The sequence below is a fragment of the Alligator mississippiensis genome, chromosome 6 (assembly GCF_030867095.1).
Source record: "Alligator mississippiensis isolate rAllMis1 chromosome 6, rAllMis1, whole genome shotgun sequence".
Lineage (NCBI taxonomy): Eukaryota > Metazoa > Chordata > Crocodylia > Alligatoridae > Alligator > Alligator mississippiensis.
The window spans coordinates 63,879,192-63,896,563 of NC_081829.1; the positions used below are offsets into that span (position 1 = coordinate 63,879,192).

The window sequence follows — 17,372 nt, forward strand, 5'->3', positions numbered from 1 at the left end:
GTAAATGTCTTGCCTCAGTAGTTTAGTAAATATGGCCTTTATATTGGATAATAATATTACAGTAGAAGTAATGCTGTGGAACTGATTCACATCATAAATCCATTTGTTTTTCATGAATATCTATGTCCATGCATGTTTCCTTACATGTAATTATCTTCTTTTCTTTCAAGTCTTTTTCTTCTCTACCATTTTCAACAAAGCAGGGGAAAAAAGTCAGTCTTAGAAGAAGGAGATCGTCAAAGACTTATAAGCAGCTTTGCTTCCCGTGCTATTGAGGCTCACAAGCAATCTAATATCAATGGATCATTGAAAAGTAATCTCCCCAAATCTGCAAGTAGCATTACATTTTTATCCGATGAGAACCCAATAACTACTCAAAACCCTTTGTATATAGAAGGCACCATTCAAGGTTTGCCTACTAATGAGTTACCACAGAAGAGAAAAGATAGTTTAGCTGATCTTTCACTCAGAAAAGTAGTCTTGAAAGATGCCCTTTTTGGGTGCCCTTTGGGAGGCGTTCACCGTGCATGGACATTACCAGCTCGGATTAATAAAAGACCCACACCTGATGCTTTAACTAGGCCAGTAATCATGGATCCAATTCAGTGGCAAAAGGAAGGACTCAGAGCAGAAATGGAAAGAGCTGAAAATCAGCATTACTGGGCTGATCTTAGTAACCCAATATTAAAAAAAAATATTGGGCCCAAGTTAACTGTAAAAGAGAAGGCAAGACAATATGAACAACAGGCTCTACAGGAAATGAAACAAGTGCAACCCTATGATATGAAATACTTGCATTCACCAATACACAGCAGCTATTACCAGGAAGGAGAAACCATGTTAGAATTGTCTCCTGAACATTTGTTTACTCCTGTCTACCATCGCTCTCTTTCTTTCTCCTCTTCAACACCTTGTTCTGAAGTAGCTGAATTTACATCATCCACAATTCCCTCGGTAATCATCAGTGATCATGACCGTCCTGGAGAGCTTTCTCCTCCACCAACTCACAAACCAACTCCACCTCCTTATAGGATAAAGAGATCAAGTCGGCAAAACTTTCAGGCTACACGAACAAAAGTGGAAGTAAAAAAGATAATTCCAGATCCACCCAAAACTCCTCCTCCTCCTCCTCCACCACCACCACCACTACCACCACCACCACCACCTCCTCCTTCTCTTCCTCCTCCTCCTCCTCCTCCTCTAACCCTTCCCCCATTGCCTCCACAACCTCCATCTCCAGCAAGTCTTTCTCTGTCTTCCTCCTCATCTACTTATAGCATCCGCCACTTATGTCCTTTGCAGCCTACAATGTCCCCTGCCAAACAGTTAGTGTCATCGCAGATTACAGTGTCTGAGCAACCTCCTCGCAGGGAGCTAAAAGGAATCCTCAAAAATATTCAAAACTTAGCAGATATTGAAAAATCTGTGGCCAACATGTACAGCCAAATAGACAGAAACCATGCTTTACCTGTGCACACATCCAAGCCTAAGCCAGTTGCAGCACCAGAGCTGCCAGCTACAGAAACGGTTGATGAACATAGCCAACAGAATGGCAACTTGAGTTGTGTAGTAGAGGAACTTGAAAAACGATTTCCTTCTCAATCCACTGCACTGTAACATTACTGTTTAAGTTTGGGTATAATATATTTCATGTGAGATAACAAATGCAGCACACAGTATCTGCCTCATACATTATGTAATTAAATTACTTTAACATCACCAGAAGAATTCAGACTTTTTCTCCCTCTTCACTGTATCTTGCTGTTTGTTTGTTCAGACTACTAAACTTAAGGGACGTTTTCTTAACATAATCACTCATAATTCTGTAATGTTAAATAATTTTAAAGGAAGCTCTGAACACTTTTCATTTTACTGTTTTATAATGTCAATAGATTTTTTTTAATCTATCTAAAAGATTTGTGGGCATTGATGTCCATTTTAAACAAAGGAGGTATATAGAAGACTGTTTTATGCTAAATGTTCTATCACAAGGTTATTCTGGTACTGTAGTAGAGCCATTGTTCTGCAGTTCTAAAAGGCATCTCTTGTTTTACTCTTAAAACGAATACTATAAGATGAATCTTAGTTTTACCATAAAATGTTGGATGTTGCAGACATATAAGCAGTAACAGAAAACAACCTCAGCAATAATGAGCCAAAGTTATTACAATAAAGTATCATCTCATTCTATTAGAGATTATGTATCATAATGCTATAGTTGCATGATTTCATTCTTGTACTTGAAGGTTTCATAAAGGTTTTCCTATTTATCTGTCAACAACCTTGCCGCCCTTCTTTTGTTTCCTTTATCATACCTTCCTTTGCTTTTTATATACTGGAATTGCATTCTCTGAGTCTTTGGTTTTGTACCATTCATTTGTAAAGTGTTTTTTAATTTTGCCTGTTCATGCAGATTTCCTATTGAGGCCATTTTGCATCTCACTAAATATAAAGGTCATTTTGATCAGCAGCAGCAAGGAAAGGTTTTATAAACATCTGTAAATGATAAGTGTAGTGTGAATTTAGTTACTATTTTATTTCCATTAATTTAAAACCTGTATGTAAAATATGTCAACTATGTTTAATTAGTTTGTCCTTTGAAACAAATGGAAAGGAAAAGGAGGTTAAAATGAATTGGCATTAAAATGAATGTTAGTCTAGCTCACCCTAAAGTTTTCTTTTTTAGTCTTTTTTCTCCAAACTGTAAGAAAATATTAAAATTGGCTGTCTTTGTACAAGAGGGATAGATTGGAATAGAGTAAGCTGAATGAAATAATAAAATAAATCCAGAATCAAATATTGATAACTGTAAACTGAAAGGTAATTAATTACCAAAATAATTTTTATACTGACTAGAAATACCCAGGTTTTCCATGACAATTAGCTCTTTTTTAAACTGCATTTGGGACAAGTATGGATGTTTCAATCAGAAATTGCTGAGGGTGGTTTCTCCTTTTTGTGTCCCTGAACCAACTAATTTGCACATCATCACATAAAGTTTTGCTGATACATAAGAATAGTTCCATGCTTAATAAAGTCCCCATTCACAGCAGGCTAGGTTTTTAGGTCCATGACATGTATTGCATAGCAATAAAAGCCAAATGTTTAGGGAGCATGATAATCAATCTTTTTTTTTTTGCTGCAAAAGGTTTAATATTTTACAAGATTCAATGTATATAAGAGCTGCAGACAGCTAAATTTTCAATGAGTGGCATAATTGTAACACCAGCAGCAAGTTTCCATTCGAACTCCATTAGACAGTAGGCAAAGGCACCTGGAAGGTTTAAGGACCAGATCCATGTGAACTTAGTTGCCTAAAGAGAGACTGGGATGGAATTAAGGGCCTTAGTTTAAAATTGTGATCCTGAAAATGTCCATTCAGTTGTTACCTAACCTTAGCCACTCAAAGGTATGGTAGCCTTTAACTTTTTCATTTTAAAATTCCCTGTGCATCTCAAATTTTGCTTATTCAGATACCTAAAATTGCCTCCATAGTAGCTCTGTGCCACCTTTTTCCGTAAGACTTCTAACAGCTCTGTCTGGTTGGCATTTTCCAAGCTCATCTAATGCATGCTGACAGGATTGGATTCTTTCAAAAATATGGAAATAGTCAGGTGTCCTCTGGTCCTTGCTCCCAGATTGTTTCTACAAACACTGGATTGTTTATTCGATGATCTCTTAATGTAAAATGCAGAAAGAACCCTGAGAGAGAGCACAGGAACTCATCCAGATTAGTGCTCTAATTAATAGGCTCACAGAATCATGCAACATCTTGCATGCTCACATTTGCTGCCTTGCGCTTGCTCGCACTCTCTCATGCTCTTTCTCTCTCGCTTGTTCAATGAATTATTTTCTGCTCAGTGTTGCAGGTTGATCATGGGTGTTGGCAAGTGCCCACATCCAGAATTGCCTATTGCCTGGTAGTTGGAGAACTCTCCTGGTGGGGTTGTAGGTTTGAATTCCTCAGGTGTCCATCACTCATTTCCTGGGTGACAGTTGCAACTTATCCACGAAGCGAGCAGCATCACCAAATATACTAGTTAAATAAATCCCTTGAAGCAGTTCCATATACTTATTTGTGACCTTCATTAGACAGAAAATACTACAAACGTTAGAGCCATGTTTGGCTGCTTGAAGTTTTTGATTGCCATTGACAATTACTGTACTCCATTTTCTTTATTGTCAGGCTATATATTTCAATATTTTTTATGGTTTCAGAGAACTAGAAGGAATATTTGGAAATTGTCACCATTCTACATTTAATTTTTTCTCACTTCCAAAAATAGTAAAATACAGCTATTATTCTTGTTCAAAGTGTTCAAGTGAACAAGTATTCTTGTTCAAATTCCAAAATAGTTATATGGGATACAGTTGATTAAAAATACTAATTCTCCTCCAGTGGAGGAAAAATGTTTATTTGTGACTTGCTTCAAAATTTTATCCTACCATCTTTGAACTGAGGAAAAGCTTTATCTTAAGAGCCATTAAAAAAGGAAACAATTTATTAATTCTGACTTGTATTTACAGTGCCTAATATTGATCTTTCTTTTGCTTTTAATATGCAAATAAATATAAAATATGATTAAGTAAACCTAAGAAAGTGCCCACAGGGATTAAAGCAACCAGATAACTGATGGGCCAGGGAAATCAGATTTCCTTCAAATATATGTTAGCAGTCTGGACCTATGAAAGGTAGGCATCTGTTGTGAAATAACTTTGTTTAGGGTAATTCTTAATGCTAAGTACTAGTTATGTAAAATTAAGCTTTATTTATGTTTTGTCATTAGCATCTTTTACCATTTATATAATTTCTTTGTTTTGTTTTTTTTTAAATATGACTTGAGGTTTTTTGTCAGCTTGATAGCAATGACAATTGGATAACAGTTTTTAATTTAAATCCTTTGGTGGAGTTTTTTCCAATTCTTTACTGGGAGTGAAATATGTACTTTCACTTTGGGCTTGCTTTTTATACTGGAACTTTATGGTACGCTAGGAAGATAAAATCTTGTGGAAAGTTTTGTCTCTTTCTAAATGTGGCAACTATAAATATTACAAATACATTATGAGCATCCTTCAAAAAATTTGGTTATACAATGTGGGTATATTTTTAAGTTATTTTAAAAAATAAATATTATGATATTTTATTTCTTAGTGTTTTGATCTAACCTGTAGTGACCACTCAGGAACAATCAAGGTTAATAGGCTGGCTTATGTTGCTTTCAACTAAAGAGTTTTAATTTTTAAGCACTATTGTAGGTGATAAGGAAACCAAATATAGTATTGCTCAAGTGGTCATTGGATAGTCACACATCAACCTTTGATAAATTTTCATTTCAGTTGTTCATTACTTTCATATTAGATGGACAACTGCAATAACTCATTTATGATAATCAACCATGTGCTGACTATTAATAGACAGCCTTTAGAGATTATATTAAATAAGACATCTTCTACTTTGTTCTTTATTTTTCTCTCAAGTGTAATTAAATTATTTCCCTGACCCATTGTTTATGTCATAGGTTAAGCACAAGATAATTTTGAGCATTTACCCTTTGTCTCAAAAAGAGACTAAATCTATCCTTGATAGCAGCTCTGAGGCTCAAATTGTTCTGTATTTTTTACTAAACCATTTAAATGGTTTGCCTAAATCATGTTCACAGTTTCCTCCCATAAAATATGAAAATCTAGAACTTGATAAATTTAATCGCATTTGTTATGTCTATCAATGGTACAATGAATATGGATAAAAACAAAAAACATACACAAATCTAATAAAGCACAAAGATCAAAAGTACAAATCTTATGGCAAGAAAATTGTAGATAGCTAAAAAATATACAACTACTCATCTAAACACATTGAGGAAATGTTAGGATATGTATTATTTTAATAATAATATCTTTTTAGCTCTAGAAACTCCAAGCTAAATTCTAGCAAGCTTTGCATGGTTACAGAAAGTCCAAAAGTAGAATAAAAGGTGTTAGCTCTGTTGGTATGCAAAAAAGTTCTTGGATATGTATTCTTCACTTGTCTGTGCTACCAAGGTTTCTTTGTCAGAATTCCATTTTCCAATCTAGAAAACAAGGAAAGTGGCAGATAGTGATATGGACCTTGCGTAACACGTGTGCAGTCTTGCTCATTTGTATCTTAATATAGTAGTCTGGTATAGCGACTTTCTCACTTATTGGGCCAACAATGGACTTTCCTCTGTTTACAGTACTATATATCAAAAGACCCCAAAGATCTTATGCAATAGTTATTGCAAATCCAGAACTTCTCTATAAAAACCCTTATAGTGCCTAACACCTGTAAGTGCTTACAGGTGAATTTCTTTTTTTTTATTGTAATATTTCACTCACTCCTGTCTATTCTGAAAAAAACTATGAATATGAATTTCATCCTTATGTAAGCTAGTCTTAGAGATGTGTACTAATGTTTTGGGTTTTTTTTTCTGAATTCCAGGCGAGGATATGCACAACAGGAGGTAAGACTGTTCATCAACCATATTGGTAAAGTTGTTTGAAAAGAATAGAATGTAAAGCTTCTAGTTTGCAGTGTTTTCTCTTCACCTCCTAACAACTATATGTTGTTTGCATTGAAATCATTTAAGAAGCTCACAACTTGCATTAGTGCAATACAATAATTTTCTACAAAAGCTGCCATTTCATAGAGAAACTAGGGTTTACAGGAGCAGCATTTCTGGCTTCTCATTGCTCCCTGTGTTCTGCAGAATTGCTTGTTTGCTACCATGCTGTGAGTTTTCTCCTTTTGCAGGGCTGATTCATGAATCTCCTCTGATGTGGTCAATAAAGCATGCTGCAGAACTAACTGTTTTTCAGTCAGGGCTTGATTCTGCCAAATAAGCTCACATGGAGTGGTATCTTACAGTGCAAGTAACACCATTGATTTCAAGGGACTACTTGTATAATAGTAAGGTACTAGTCATCTTGAGTTAGGACAGTAGAATCCAGTCCTAAATTACAATACAATAAATAATGTGCATTCTATATTTCAACAGTCCCTGAATTAGTTAAAAAGAATATGAGCCATACAATAGCCCAATAACATAATTGTCATGATTGATCAGTGTCTGGCTATGAGATAATAGGGATGTAACTGCTGTTCACCTCTGCATCCTTTGTCCATTCACTGCTATCACTGCTATTATGTTCTACTCCATAAGAGAGGAGTTATAGATGTTAGAAATCACCTGCTTCTACCCCTTTTATTGGTTAACCTGAACAAAAAAGAAAGGATTGTATAATGGGTAGGATAGCCAGAGGTTTCCTAGGTGACTTTAGGCAGGCGTTTAAATCTATTCTGTACCTACATTATATATTATAAAATGGTGGTACCCTACCTCCAAGAGATGTTGTGGGATATTTGGTTAGAGCCATATAATATCCAAATAGATAGATAGATACAGAAAGCACAGAGAAGTCATGCCTGGTGAAAAATAAAGATGAAATAACCAGGAAATGTGAATAAAGGTGTCTAGACTCTCTAACCAGTTTTAACACAGACCTCCTGTGTAACCTGGGAAAGCGTGAGGTGACTATATTGCTATATAAGAGAAGAACCCTGGAGACTGAACTAGAAGCAATAAACCTGTGTACAAAGGCCAGAAGCTTCTGCAAGTGTCTCCAGAGATGCCCGCAGATTAGCTTTCTACCTGCTCTAGGATGGTGTTTGTACATTTTGTTTTGTTTTGTTCTGTTTTTAAACTGCCTACTGGATTTTTATAAATCTTAAGAAATAATTCAGGAATTAATTGCCACCTAGCTGTGAATTAGATTCTACAATAGATGAAAGAAATAACAAACTATAAACTGGTTTTAGTATTATATATTTTTATATCATTTGCTGTCTAATATGTAACTTCTCCAGTCTTTTGAAAGTTTGGCCATTGTCAAATTGAGAACACAAATAAAATTATATTTTAAAGCTAGAGTAAGTTTTCTTTTATAAGTTTTGGTTGCAGTATAAAAATACCAATTTTGCCTGATCTTATAACTCTATTTCTAATCTTATTTGTCAGCAACAGCAATTGTTGAGACCTTCTCTTCTCAGGCCAGAGGTATCATTTTTGTCTTTCTCATTATTTCCTTAACTTTTAAAGTAGCTTTTACAATATATTCTCATCTGAATTCCTTTTCTCTAAGTAGATTTTCTCCCATTTATTTTATACAACAAAAATTCTGAACACTTGAAATCCCACTTATTTTGTTTTGATTAAGCATTTGAAATTCTCTGTTGCTTTATTTTCCCTCTGGGTTTAATTGCAACTTCTTTGAGTTGCTAGTGTTGACTTCAGCAACACTGCCTGCAAAGCTTGTGAGCTTTCTGTTCAGATTAATAAATAGAATAATTTCCTTGCTATCAAATTTTCATCTAATTTCCCTGGTGCCGGTCAAATGGTTATTGATTACTATCCCTAGAGATTAAATGCATGGTTCACAAAGATAACAGTGGCTTTGGCACACAGTTGTTAAATGTAATGAAAGGTCTAGACTATAATCTGGATGATTTCAGTTTAAAATCCTTCAGTCCTGAAATTACTTCCAGACTAATCAATAGAACAACTCTAACGTCAGAAGGAACTGAACCACTTTGTGTCCAAGTTCTTGGCACTAACATGCTGCATTGCACTGCCCAATTTCATGCAAGGAAGCCTTCAAGCTTTCCTATGTGACCACCTGAAAATTCCTATGGCAATGGCAAATCTTCCCTATAACATCCCAACTGTGAAGATTTTTTAAAAGATGCCACATAATTTTTTGTTATATAAACATTTATGCAGCTGCTTCACTCAGATTCAGTGCTTCTTGTTAAGATGAACAATAGGTAAGATTGTATTAAGAAGAAAGATGATCTGCAACAGGGACACACAAATACCGTAAATAAAATAGTATTCCTCTTTAACTAAAGCTGCATCTTTAACATTCTTCTAGAAGGAAATGGGGCATAAAAGCAAAACATTACTTTTCTCAAGAATTTTAACAGTATATCTGTGATGATGAGTCAGTTTTGCTAAATGAAGCTATTAAAACATACACCTGAAAAAGATTTTCCTTTGTGGAAGAATGTGTCACTTTAATCTAGCACAGATTTTGCTAACTCTGAATTCTGCAGGGATGTTTTACTTTAAAAAGGAAATCTGGAGCTCCAGGTGGCATTGTATTACTGGTATTCCAGCTGCAGTTTCTCATAGTTGCTTTCAGCATCATAGAAATTTTTTGAACAATGATTTCTTCTATCTCCTCATTTTGGCAGTGGAAAAATATAACATGACACTTTAAGAATACATTTATTGTAATAACAAGCAAATATTCATAATAGTCTTAGCTTTTTTTCTTTGCTTATGCACCAGTCAGATTACTCTTGTTTGCATTCTGTCATGTTTAAGTATTTCCATTCAGTTGGTTTAATCTTTTGTTACAGGAGTTGTCTATGGAATCTGGAATTGATCCAGGCCAAGAGTACTATGGGCAAGACTATTACAGTTATGAACATGGGTATACTTTAATTTTTTTTACATAATTTGGCAAATATAGGTAATGAGACATTATTATTTTTTAATTCACCATCCAGTTTGCAGAGTTTCATTTTCCTCAGGAAACTAAAAAAGCCTTAGGATTATATTCATTCTGTTTGTGCAAGACTGTACAAACTGAGAGCAAACCTCTTATATTATATTCTGAAGAAGCTATGCAACTTTGCTAATCTCCCTGCAGGCATAGAGACCTTTATGCTGAAGAACTACTCCTCTGGTTAACTCATTTTGAAACTATGTATTTCATTTCTATACATTTTCCATCTCTGCCAAAGAAATCCCAATATCTCTTCCTCCATTCTTGTTTCCTACCCACCAGATTCATTCTCTGCTTTAAAGTATGATCTCCCTACCCACCCTTGGGCCTGTAGATATGGATTGGGTAACAGCATCATATCATGCACTGTTTTATAATTGTTCTCTACTAGTAAATCTCAGTATGAGTTCCAGGGAACCTTGGGGTGCCTCAAGAGTCTTTCAAGGGTATCATGAGTTACATAATGTTAGATGTGCAAACATGATTCACAAAATAAACCCATAGTTTTCAGATAGGAATCCATAGTGTTAAAACCATTTTGTCCTATTGCTAATTTGCAGTGCAGTAGGTTTTTTTGACACCAGGATCTCCTGGTGTCAAAAAAAACCATGCCAGAAAAAAGTGGATCCATGCACGTGGCGGCAATGTGTACCCTGCTATACAGAAGCTTGGCTGGCCACAGACACACTCTGGCTGTTGGACAGGCTCCACATGCCCAGATCCCCACTGCTGAAGCCCCCAGGGACCTCCAGGAACTTCAGTAAGCCTCACCTACCCTACCTGGGGTAACTTGCTATGTGCCAGAACACATGTGCAGGAGCATTCCCCAGGGACGACTAGTAGCAGTACAAATATGTGCTGCTGCTAGTTATCTCCAGGGAATTCACATTCCTACTCATGGGGATGTGCCCTCTGAGTTCTTTGCAACACAAAATTGCTCTATTATTTTTCTGTAGTGATAAAAAGTAAAAACTAAGAGCTGGCATTTTCTGAAAGGTGTCTCAAACCTATCAAGGGGTGTCACAAGTCTAAAATGTTGAGAACCACTGTTTTACGCTCAAATCATTTCTGCATAGGTTGGTACATTTAGGAGTTCATCCTGGTGGGCTCCAAGGGATTCTTAAGGGACAAACAAGCATTGGTGGCACCTGGTTTAGGCTTAGTTGGAAGTGGTATGCGCAAGTGTTTGCCACTTGCTGGGAGGAGGCATGGGCATTCAGAGGCACGTGGTCCACAGGAGCACTTCCTGGTGTGGGGGTGGACTGGTCAATAGATGCTAGTAGCCCAGTCAGGGTTTGAGGGAGAGAGGGAGTAAAAATAGCAGGGCACAGGGCCTCAGAGCTGTGTAGAGTGCTGTGTGCATGTAAAAAGTATTTTTTGGGCTAGGTTAACCCTTGCTAAATCAGGTCAATCCCTTGCTGATCTAAAGTTAGTTCACATTAGATAAGAACTAACTTTAGATTGGGCACAACATTTTTCTGGTGACCTGAGCCCTGTGAATGCTTGGACACTGGGGCATTTAAATTCCCTTAATCTTGGTTGGGCAATCTAAATGTAATATTTGCATGCAGCTCTAGTGTCCTAAAGTAAACCTAATCCCAGAAAATCTGCTTAGAGCATCCCCCTCCCCAACAGTTTGTCTGCTCTCCAGTCAAAAAAACCCATAAGGGTAATAGAAGCAGGCACCTGGAAAAAGGTGCCCAAGCATGGGAAGTTTCTGGCTTTTCCAAGTGATTTAGCAATCTTCACTTGATCTGAAAGACTCTAGAATCTGTGACAGCTGTTTCACAGGCTTCAGCAAGCTTGCAGAGATATTCTTAATGCCATCACCTATCAGTTTTGTTCAATGAAAAGGCTAATGAGAACATCTTAGACTACAAGCAAGTTTGTGTTAGATGTGTGTGTGTAATTATGGATATGTAGACATGCACAGACTACAGCTGTGGGAATTTTTTTTTCCCAGGTATGAATTGCCTCAATATGGGAGTCGTCGCCGACTACTGTCTCCATCTGGAATGTATGATGAGTATGGTGAAGTGGTTATGGAAGGTGATGGTGGCTATTATTATAGTCCTCATGGACCAACAGTAGAAGGAGAAGTAAGTTAATCTGATGCTTTCATTCAATTTTAACATGTTTTTTCATAACTGATTAGTGTATTATTTTGTGTGTGCACCAGATAAGCAACTTTTGGAATCTCCGCCCACAGTTTGCCATTTTGATGACTGATGATATATTAGGAAGAAAGTTGCTTTTCAAACTAGAAGGAAGACTTTAAAATATTGTATACATGCCATTATGTAATTTTTATCTGCTTTTCTTTTTTTTATTTCCTTTCTTTAGAAATAAAAAGATGCAAAGCTGATGTTAATATGCATAGCTATTTTTTTTTTTAAATCATGGATTCCTTGCCCAGCAAAAAAATATAACCTTAGATAATATTGTGGTGGATTCATAAACAATAGCTAATTATATTATTAGTGTTAAGAATAATCAGTGAAGATCTAACAGTTTATAACTAACAGATGAACAAAACCTTTATTAAACCTTTATTAAAATTAATTTATAATACAAGTGGGCAATTGAAAAAATAAATTAAATTCCCATGGAAAGTAGGATAAATTTTCATATAAACTTATGTTTGAATTTAATTTTCGGAAGTCAATTTTCCAACAAAGTGATATATTAATTAGAAGAGTAACTAAAATGTTTGTGAGTCAACCTTTTGCACTATAATGAAGTAAAACCATTTGTCTATTATAGAAATTAAGTTTTCTTTTTTCAGTCTGAGAAACATTGACCAAAAAAAAATAACCCCTCAGTTATAACAGGTAAGCTGGTCTTGATTTTTGGAAGAACATTGCATGGTAGCATTAACTCTAAATTCTCTTCCCCATTAATTATTTTTAGGATTACAAGATTAATTATAAACATTTGACAAATTGTAATTAAGTTCCATTTTCATAATTTGCAGGGGATGAGACAAGTCAGAGGTCCTGCCATCAGAGGTATAAGCCAGAGAACAGGGGATCAAATAGAAGGTGGTGCTTTAGGTGGTAGGGTAGATCTAAGAGATGATTCTGGAAGAGAATATAGGACCAGCCAGGGAAAAAGGAAACTAAAAGCTGTTATGCATTTGAGTCGAATAGCAGTCAGTGTCCACAGACCAGTAGGAATGGCTGAACCTGTGCATTCTCCATGGAAGAAAACAAAGATATTCCCAACATTTCTTCAAAAAGTAAAAGGAAGTAGCAAAGATTCTAATTATGCCAAGCTGATGTCAGTGCGTCCAGTGGATGGTGATGAAAGCATGATTATCAAGGGAAGTTATTTCCAGAAATCTGCAGATGATGAACCTTCAACAACCAGAAAACTAAACCAAGTGCTAAAAAGCATTAGTGCTTCCAAGAAACTAGAAAAACATCTTACACATGAAAAAAGAAGGAGCAGTGAATCTGAAACAAGATCAGAAATTTCAATTCATGTCACAGCAGAGAGTCAGTCTGAAGATAGTGATGTCTCTGAGCATGAGAAGAAGAGGAAGAAGAAGAAAATAAAACTTGCTGTTCCAGGTGATGAGGGAGAAGATAAAGACTATTTGAAAGTGACACTGGACCAAGATGAAACCAATGAAAGCACTGTGGATTCTGACGAAGAATATGAGTCATCATCTTCTGAATCCTCTGAATCAGGTAGTGATCAAGATGAACCGGAGGATGAGTCATCTGAGGGGTCTGAAGAGGAAGGTGAGGAATCAAGTGAGGAAGATGATACTGAGTCACAGACCTCATCAATGCCAAGTTCATACAGCAGGTCCAAGCATAGAAGAAGAGCTAGTGAATTGAGCACAGGGAGTATTTCTACTGAAGGAACAATGACCTCTAGTCACATGTCAGAAGAGATTCCCAGTGAAGTTAGTTCTAATGGATCAGTTAGTCATAGAAAATATAAAAAGAGTTCTGGATCCAACCACAAGAAAAAAAGGGCTACAGCTGGCAGTGAAGTAGAAGACACTATAAAAGAAGTATCAGAAGAAGATGAACAATCAAATTTGGAACAAGGTGTTAGTGACAGGGAAGAATCTATTGGTAAAAATGAATCCACTGAAAATAGTGTTGTTTCCAAAGTTCTCAGAGGAAAAAAGAGCACAGTGAGTACTTCTAGTAAAATGGATGTTTCACAGGATTCTGATGTTCAAAGTTCTGATTCCAACATGAAGGGAAGGAATAAAAGAAAAAAGAAATCTTCAGGACACAGTGAAATTCAGTCAGATGAGGAGCCTGATACTGCAGAGTCAGAAACTGGTGGTGACTCCACATCCTTTTAAAAAAGAAAGAACAGTAGGTGGACTTTTTGAAGTAACGAGTGATCTTGTTTGCTGTGCTCTCTGTGTGTTCTTTTATAAACACCAAATATTTAAGAACACTAGAACATATAATATCCAAGTATCAGCCTCTTCAGATGTTTCAGTTATGCAAATGTCCATCTTAAGAGTTCTAGCCAAAAGCCTTATTTCTCCAATCCTCAGATATATTTCTAATCTACAGACATTGATAGATTTTCAAAAAATTAGCTGAAGGAAATGCACCTTTCTCTCCAATAATATTCGCAGAGTGTAATTAAAAAAGCATTTTATCGCTTGTTTTTTTCCATTTTTTTTTTTAATTGAACTTTGTTGAACTGTGTAAGTCATGATGCAAATCACTATTGAATTTAGCATTAGCAGTAATGGAGAGCTTGTTGGTTTGGGCAGCGTAAATATATTATGGGCTCTATTCTGACTAGGGTTATACTCAAGAAGTCACAAAGGTAATAGTGACAGGTTCCTAGCTTATGTTATGTTAACAGAACTTCCATAGCTGTGACAAAGATAATGAATAGAGAGAACAGTAGGTGGAAGAATGCTTGGCCCTTCTATACCACTTTACTGCACGTTCATTTTTCTGTATAATATTTACATAAGATTTGCATAACACACTTATGTTCTTACACATAGGGGAACTAAGGAAGAGTCCTAAGGAAAAGTACAGAGACAGAGCACTGAAATTTTTATCCTGGCTCCAGCAACACTCTCCAAAGCCTTCAGTGAATGATTGTAAAATCATTCACCCAAGGCTTTGGAGAATGTTACTGGAACCAGGATAAAAATCTCAGTGCTCTGTCTCTGTACTCTTTCTTCTAGACTATAATGTGTGTCTCAGCAGAGCATAATTTCGGGGTTTGAGAAGCATCAGATAATTGACATAAAATAGATGAAAATAGAATTAGCTAGCAAATTTTACTGATTCACAAAATAGAGTATGTTAGAATTTCCAAAAATATTCCGTTGTAAAATGGACATTTTTGTTTAACCTTATGTAGTGGCTGAAATTAAATATTTTAGCTGTGTAATGGCAGAGTGGCACTTATCACTGCAAATATCTGTCATAGCTAAACACGTCATGGATAAACACATTTAGGCAGGGTTAAACACATCTTAAGCAATTTCTACAGGAACAAGCTTTTTGGATAGCACAAGGAAAGTCCAGTAATTATATAATGCAAAACATTGATTCCAGTTTGCTCCATATGTGTATTTTTGGATTTTGCTGTCTAAATTTCAGTGACCAAGAATGCTTGATGATGTTCTTTAGAGACATTGTAGTGCTCCCAGTTCTCTTCTTGGTGGCAACGATTGTGTATAAAAGACTCCTGTTATTTAAATATCAAGACACCTATTTATTTTCATATATGAAACTCCTAATGCATCATGATATTTGCCAAACAGTCCTTTTTCACACTGTCAGCATGTTAAGTGTTAAAAATACATGATCACATACAAAAGCTGTAAGAGCTTTATTTTATCTTATTATGCCACACTGCAGATCCCTTTCCTGAATAATGGTTTATGTATAGCAGGTTGTCCTAATATACATCTGGAAGCCCATAATTAGTTCTCATTTAAGTTCGTGTTAGGTTGTAAACTCAGTCCACTACCAGGACTGTGAACTGTAAGGTGCAGACAGAAGTATAGCTCCCAGGTCTAACTCATGGCACTTCACAAAGTGCCATGAGTTAAACTAATCCTCCCAACCCAACAATCATTAGCTGTTGGGTTGGGAGAGTGGGGGATCAAGCTCCAACTTGGGCCCAATCCAGAGAGAGAGGCTGAATCTCTGCAGCCTCTTCCCCCTAGCTCCACACCTCCCTCCCAGTTCCCATTCTGTCTCAGGATGAGAGTGGGAGAAGACAGGGGAGAGAGGTCCATTCTGGGGTTTCTCAGGCTGCACGGGAGTGGGGAGATGAGTGGATTGAAGCCCCTGACTTCAGGGTGGGTGGGGCTCTAATCCACCCTCCCCACCTCTAGTGCCAGCTGGGCAACCCCCAGAATGAACTCCCTCTGCCTCCTCCCCCTGCCTCCTTCAGAAAACAGTGCTGGAGCAGGCCTGGGCTGTATCAGCTGAGCTCCGTTCCTGGTATGTGCAGACAGAATTTAAGGTGCTCCACTTTAGAGCATCTTCATCTGAAACCTCATGTAATGACAGTTCAGATTGTTGCAGGATTGGGCCCTTTTAAAGTGTTTTGCAGACATGCTGTTCTGTTAGACTGTAGAGCACTGTCAGGGACCAGATTGGGGAAAAATTGTCACTTCTGTCTGCACCTATAAATTACTTGTCTGATATGTCTAACAGTAGTTGAGAGTCTCACAAAGGTTATGCTAAAATTATAGGGGACTGAGGAAATGGTTTGTCTTTCCATTATACTTGAACCTGATCTTAAGTTAAGCCATTCATTTTTATTAAATTTTCCCTTGCCACCAGTGTTAATGGCTGGCCCATTCAAATTAATGGGAAATTAAATCAAACCTGCATTGATTAGTCACATGAGACAAATATATATCTTTCTTGTTGCTGATATTTGTTACTACTGAATTTACAGTTGGCTTCAATGGAGTCAAGATTTATTTCCAATTTGCTTCTGTTTTACTACAACATCTCATGTCAGGCAGGTGTAGGCTTTAGTGACTGGGAGGAAAAAGGAGAAAAACTAGGAACTACATTCTTAACCATCATTTTGGCTAGGGACAGATATTACCGGTTACATAAACCAGTTTAAATGATCAGAAACTGGTTTAAGCCTGTAACAGAACAGGTGTTCAGTGCACATAAGCCAGTTTCAAAAAGGCTGAAACTGGTTTGAGATAAACCTGGTTCAATGCAGTATCAGACTTAACTGATTTGGCTCAAACCAGCTTATGCAATGTCTGTCCCAGACTCCTTGCTAGTTTAAGCTAAGCCAGACACCCCCAGCATCCCAGCATGCTCTCCGAGCTGGGCGGGCCTCTCGGCTCCACAGCAGGGCTGGCCCCTTCTCTCTGCTCCTGCAGCTTGGCAGAGACTTGCAGGCACTGCAGGGTCTGCTGGCTTCCCTGTGCCCCCCTCCCCACCTCTCACCACTCACTGCTTAAGCAGAGATCCCTTCCTCCTCTCTCTCACAGCACAGACCATACCCAGCATATAGTATGCTAGCTAATGCTGTCTAAGGCAGATACAACAGTGTCCACTTAGGGAATTTTGGAGATAATCAACAGCTCAGATGGTAATTTCCCTGCATTCCTTCCTTTGGAAAAAGCTGGTTAAAAAGAACTTTGTTTTCTGATGGGGTGTTAAATGCTGATAGCAGAGCTGATAAGGTTGTTGTCAAGGTGGGGCCTTCCTAATTACAGTGTCCTGCCAGGGGCTGGCCATGCCCCCCTCAGCTCTCTGAAGAAGGGAAGGGAGACCTTCTTTAGCACCCCCTGGCTT

The 17,372-nt window shown here is 37.1% G+C and overlaps 1 protein-coding gene and 1 long non-coding RNA gene across 3 annotated transcripts in view; one reads left to right on the forward strand and one right to left on the reverse strand.

Annotated features, from left to right (window-relative positions):
* Positions 1–17,372, forward strand: part of PCDH15 (protocadherin related 15) — a 1,303,618-nt gene that overhangs the window by 1,282,648 nt on the left and 3,598 nt on the right. Inside the window, exons 37-40 of the mRNA XM_059729933.1 lie at positions 6,461–6,482; positions 8,037–8,075; positions 9,440–9,513; positions 11,552–11,687. Coding sequence (XP_059585916.1) covers positions 6,461–6,482; positions 8,037–8,075; positions 9,440–9,513; positions 11,552–11,687 — 271 coding nt within the window. The remainder of the gene's footprint in view (positions 1–6,460; positions 6,483–8,036; positions 8,076–9,439; positions 9,514–11,551; positions 11,688–17,372) is intronic.
* Positions 1–17,372, reverse strand: part of LOC109282401 (uncharacterized) — a 74,179-nt gene that overhangs the window by 46,388 nt on the left and 10,419 nt on the right. The window contains exon 2 of one of the 2 annotated variants that reach the window (XR_002089368.2): positions 5,686–6,071. The exons of the other annotated variant lie outside the window; for it this stretch is intronic. This is a non-coding gene — a long non-coding RNA (uncharacterized LOC109282401). Of the gene's footprint in view, positions 1–5,685; positions 6,072–17,372 lie in introns of those variants that run through there. 2 annotated transcript variants of the gene reach the window in all.